Source organism: Papilio polytes, unplaced genomic scaffold, assembly GCF_000836215.1.
Source record: "Papilio polytes unplaced genomic scaffold, Ppol_1.0 DF823958.1, whole genome shotgun sequence".
Classification (NCBI taxonomy): Eukaryota; Metazoa; Arthropoda; class Insecta; order Lepidoptera; family Papilionidae; genus Papilio; species Papilio polytes.
In genome coordinates, this window is record NW_013525246.1 from 1,018,410 (window position 1) to 1,024,171 (window position 5,762).

General features: G+C 49.2%; 1 protein-coding gene across 1 annotated transcript in view; it reads left to right on the top strand.

Annotated features, from left to right (window-relative positions):
- The first annotated feature begins 6 nt into the window (after nt 1-6).
- Nucleotides 7-5,762, top strand: part of LOC106101680 (low-density lipoprotein receptor-related protein 2-like) — a 12,206-nt gene continuing 6,450 nt past the window's right edge. The window contains exons 1-2 of the mRNA XM_013280989.1: nt 7-126; nt 658-5,758. Of these exons, the coding sequence (XP_013136443.1) occupies nt 719-5,758 (5,040 nt within the window). The 5' untranslated portion in view covers nt 7-126; nt 658-718. The remainder of the gene's footprint in view (nt 127-657; nt 5,759-5,762) is intronic.

Consider the following 5,762-nt stretch of genomic DNA (forward strand, 5'->3'; position numbering starts at 1 on the left):
CGCCAGCAACATCGAGCTTGTGCGCGTCGACGGCAAGCTCAAGTACAGGACCATCGTGTTTGCCAACGACGGCAGCAAGACTTCTATAGCGCGGCCGCGTGCCATCTGCCTGGACCCCACCGAAGGGTCAGTTATTTCGATATCATATAAAATGGTTAAAAGTAGAATAACACTGCTAGGTAGAGCTAAAGGTATAATAAGATCTGTAGCACGAACGAGCCACTCGCTCGGGGCTATACCACAACCACACCGAAGACTGGTGTTAAACCTACCATAGGTAGAGAAAATCCTGATTCTGTGGCTTCCCTCCTCTGTTAATTCGTATCTATGAGCAGCGGGCATTTCGCTATTTTGACAAATTACGTAAAACCCGGTACAGACGCTCACTTTTAAGTGTTTCAGCTCAGTTTTAACTAAATAATTCGACTCCCCAGTTAAAACTATCAGTAAGAACTGGGTGTAGGTAGCGGCATTTGGATTAATAAGCTTTGCTTGTGACATGATAAAAATTTGATGTTCATGGGCGTCGAATCAATCAATAAAAACCGAAACGCTACTCGTTTGCCTGCTTTCCAATATAAAAAAAAAGAGTTAATATTACAAAATTCCTAGCTAATAATTATTTATTTATTTTGTTATGATTGACTTTTTTTACAGAAAAATATACTGGTCAGATGAAGGAGGTTTCGGAGTTCCTGCAAAAATAGGAAAAGTAAACATGGACGGTACAAATGCGGCTATTTTAGTTGACGGAATCGAGCGACCCGAAGCAGTGGCCATTGACGTAGAAAAGAAAATACTGTACTTCAGCACGCAATTTCCCGCCAGCGTCAACAGCGTGAACACGGACGGCAACGACAGGAAAACGATCCTGACAGAGGCTAACGCCATCTCGTATCCGAAGGTGATCGCAGTGCTCGACTCGCGGCTCTATGTCTTAGATCCACGTCACGAGAAGATCATCAAGGCCGACCTGCCGAACGGTGATAACATCAAAGTTATACTCGACAACGAGAGCGATCTGAAGTCGCTCACGATTTTCCAGAAGAGAAAGATGATGCATCATCACCCGTGCACCCTGAACAACGGCGGCTGCGAGCAAATCTGTATTCCAAGTGACGGAGGCTCGCGGATCTGTTCCTGCTCCATAGGATACAAAAAAGAAAATGAGGTGAACTGTGTGCCCTACAAGACGTTCGCAGTGGTCTCTCAACTGGACCTCATCCGCGGCTTCAGCCTCGAGGGCAGCGCCGAGGCTATGGTGCCTGTCACCGGACAAGGCCACCATATCCTTCACGTTGACGTGCATTTCTCGGACAACTTCATTTACTGGGTGGAGTTCAACCGGGGCCAATGGAACGGAATATTCCGCATTCGTCCGAACGGCACGGAACTGGAACATGTTATCAAGGACGGCATTGGCAGCAACGGCATCAGGGGCTTGGCCGTCGACTGGGTCGCTGGCAACTTGTACTTCACGAACGTCTTTCCGCATGAAAATTACGTCGAAATGTGCTGGTTGGATGGATCTCATAGAAAAGTTCTCGTGAAAACGACAATGGACGCCCCGAGGGAGCTTGCCGTCAACCCGTTGAAAAGGCTTCTCTATTGGATAGATTATGGACAATATCCGAGAATAGGAAAAGCGTACTTGGACGGCAGCAACTGGCAGACGGTTGTCAGTTCTGGAATTTCAAATCCCCGAGACTTAACGATAGACATGATGACCCACGACGTCTACTGGGTCGACTCGAAGTTGGACCAGATTCAGAAGATATCGTACAACGGTGGCAACCGACAGCTAATCCGGTCCAACCTACCGAATCCTATGGGTATAGCGATACACACCGGCAGCGTATACTGGGTGGATAGAAACCTACAAACGATATACAAGGCGTCTAAATTACCCGGTAATATGTCGATGCCCGAAAAAATGAGAACTAATTTACCAAAGTTGCGGGACATTGTTATATTTGATGTTAACAACCAGCCCACGGACGACAACAACCCTTGCCGCAAGCTAGGCAACGGGGGCTGCGAGCAGTTGTGCTTCAGCTACCCTCCGGACGCTAATAAGGGCTACACGCATAGGTGCGACTGCGCCACCGGACAAATATCGAACACCAATCCGAAAAAATGCGACGTAGTCGATGAATACCTAGTCTTCACAACTAGGACTGAAATCCGAGCTGTGAATTTGGATCCCAAATCAACCGGAGTTCCATTCAAACCCATCGGCAATTTGACCAACGTCGTCGGTGTAGAATTTGACTACGTAGACAACAAGCTGTTCTTCACTCAAATAAGACCGTGGGCACGAATCGCATGGATGTCGTCCGTCAACCCTGAATCCTCAAAAATTCAAAATATCATAAGCAAAAACATTAATCCCGAAGGAATTTCATATGACTGGACCCAAAAGAAAATCTATTGGACTGACAGCTCGAATAACTCTATCTACGCTATGAACCTCGACGGCACCGAGCTGGTTATGATAGCGCGGGTGGAGCGCCCCAGGGCCATCGTGGTCGACCCCTGCAATGGCACCCTGTACTACACCGACTGGGGCCGATTCGGCACTTCCGGTAAGATTTACAGAACCACCATGGCCGGTTCCCTGAAAAAAGCCATTATAGATAAAGACTTGTCACAACCTAGCGGGTTGACTATCGATTTCGACGAAAACATGTTATACTGGACTGATGCAGTTAGGGAAAAAATCGAACGTTCCAAACTGGATGGATCCGATAGAGAAGTTCTCATATCCGCAACCATTTATCCTTTCGCCATCACGGTGTTTAGAAATTATATCTACTGGACCGACTTGCAATTACGTGGCGTGTATCGTGCAGAAAAGCACACCGGTGCCAATATGGTGGAAATGGTCAAACGTTTAGAAGATTCTCCGAGAGACATACACATCTACAGTACGAGTCGCCAGTCGTGCAAAGTGAATCCTTGCCTAATAAGTAACGGAGGATGCGCTCAAAGTTGTCATCCGGCTCCAAATAATTCCGTCGAATGCAAATGTGACGACAACACCAAATTGGTAAACGAGGGACGTATGTGCGTTACGAAGAACATCACATGTGACCCTAGCAAATTCTTCTGCGCCAACGGCAAGTGCATCAGCCGTATGTGGTCCTGTGACGGCGACGATGACTGCGGAGACGGCTCCGACGAAGACAAAAACTACTGCGCGTATCACTCCTGCTCGCCCAATGAATTCCGCTGCAACAATGGTCGGTGCATATTCAAGTCCTGGAAATGTGATCACGAAAACGATTGCAAGGACGGCTCCGACGAGGAAGGCTGCGTTTACCCGCCCTGCGCTGAAGGCGAATTCACCTGTCTCAACTCTCGCTGTATTCCGATGTCACAGGTCTGCAACGGCATCAACGATTGCAAGGACAACATAACTTCCGATGAAACTCATGAACGATGCCCGAGAAATACGACGTGTCCCACAAATCACCTAAAGTGCGAAAAGACTAATATTTGCGTCGAGCCCTATTGGTTGTGCGACGGAGACAATGACTGCGGCGACAACTCGGACGAGGACCCGCTGCACTGCGCCCAGAGAACCTGCCCGCAAAACAGTTTCCGATGCAACAACCACCGCTGCATCCCCGCCACGTGGTACTGCGACGGCGACGACGACTGCGGGGACGGCGTCGATGAGCCACCCGAGTACTGCCGCTCCGAGGGTCGAACCTGCTTCGGTGATCTATTCACCTGCGACAACGGGAACTGCATCCCCAGGATCTACATTTGTGATGGCGACAACGATTGCCTCGATGGCAGCGACGAGGACGACAGACACCAATGCAACGAAAGAAAGTGCGACCCGGAAACTGAATACACCTGCGAAGAAAACAAGTTCTGGAACCGCGCGCAGTGCATTCCTAAGAAATGGGTTTGCGACGGCGACCCGGATTGCATCGACGGCACGGACGAAAATTCAACCATTCACCATTGCTCGACCCCCACGCCTTGCTCGGACGATCAGTTCCAGTGTAACAACGGGAGATGCATAAATCGGGGCTGGGTGTGCGATCACGACAACGACTGCGGAGACGGTTCAGACGAAGGAAAACACTGCAACACACAGTACAAACAGTGTACGGATCAAGAGTTCAAGTGTCAGAATTTTAAATGTATCCGGAATCACTTCCGATGCGATGGCGAAGATGACTGTGGAGACCATTCGGATGAAGTCGGATGCGTGAAGGAAAACAAGACCTGCCCGGCAGGGCAATTCAAATGCAACAACGATCAGTGCATCGACAGCAGTCTTGTGTGCAACAAGGTGTCGGACTGCAGCGACGACTCCGACGAGCCCGCCCACTGCAACGTCGACGAGTGCGCGAAACTGGAAATCAACCAGTGCGGCCACAAGTGTGTCGACACATTGACGGGATACTACTGCGACTGTAACCAGGGCTACAAGCTGCTCGGGGACGGAAAGGCGTGCGCGGACATCGACGAATGCAACGAGAGCCCCGGCGTCTGCTCGCAGTATTGCTCCAACACGCCCGGTTCCTACTACTGTAAATGTAACGATCAGTACTATGAACGAGAAGCAGACGAGCGCACTTGCAAGAGAAAGGACAACACAACTGCATGGGTCATATTCACTAATAAGTACTACGTCAGAAACATGTCGACTGACGCGTCCAGGTATAACTTAGTGCACCAGGACCTTATGAACGTTGTAGCTATAGACTTTGATATTAAGGAACGGAAAATGTATTTCGCTGATGTTTCGGCCAAAACAATTTACAAATCCGATTACTCCGACCCCAACCCGACAAAGGAGGTTGTAATAAGACACGACTCTCATGGTTTAGAAGGCATAGCCATAGACTGGATAGGTAGAAAAATTTATTGGTTAGATCGACATTCGAAAAATCTAGACGTCGCCGAGCTAGATGGTACGAGGAGAAAAACGTTAAAGACCGGCATTGCCGATCCGCGAGCGATAGTGGTGCACCCCGGCATCGGCTATCTGTACTACACCTCGTGGCATCTTCAAGCCTACATCGGAAAAATCGGCATGGACGGTTCCAACTTCACAGCGATATTGAACTGGGAAGACGATATCGCCTGGCCCAATGCTTTGACAATAGACTACTTCACCGATAGAATATATTGGGCCGATGCTCATCTTGATTACATCGGCTCGGCCGATTTAGAAGGACGACATAGACACATCGTCCTATCCGGTACTAAAGTCCCTCACGTTTTCGCTCTCAGTTTATTCGATGACGAAATTTACTGGACCGATTGGAACCTCAAGGCTATAAGCAAAGCAAATAAACACTCCGGAGAAAACCTAACCGTGCTACGTAACACAACACATCGCCCGTATGACATTCATGTTGTCCATCCTTTGAGGCAACTCTCTTATACTAACCCTTGTGGCGCTGACAACGGAGGCTGCTCCCACCTCTGCCTTATCGCACCAAAGCACGAATCGAGCTACTTAAACATCGAAGGCTACGGCGAGGAAGGCACGACCACATACAAATGCGCCTGCCCGAATCAATTTTTCTTAGCTCGGGATATGAAAAGTTGCATAGCCAACTGCACCGACGGCCAGCACAGATGCAACGGACGCGACGAGAAATGTATACCGTGGTTCTGGAAGTGTGATGGCGAAAAAGATTGCATGGACGGCTCGGATGAACCGGATACCTGCCCAGTGAGGCACTGCAGAGCCGGCTCCTTCCAGTGCAAGAACACTAACTGCACGCCCGCGG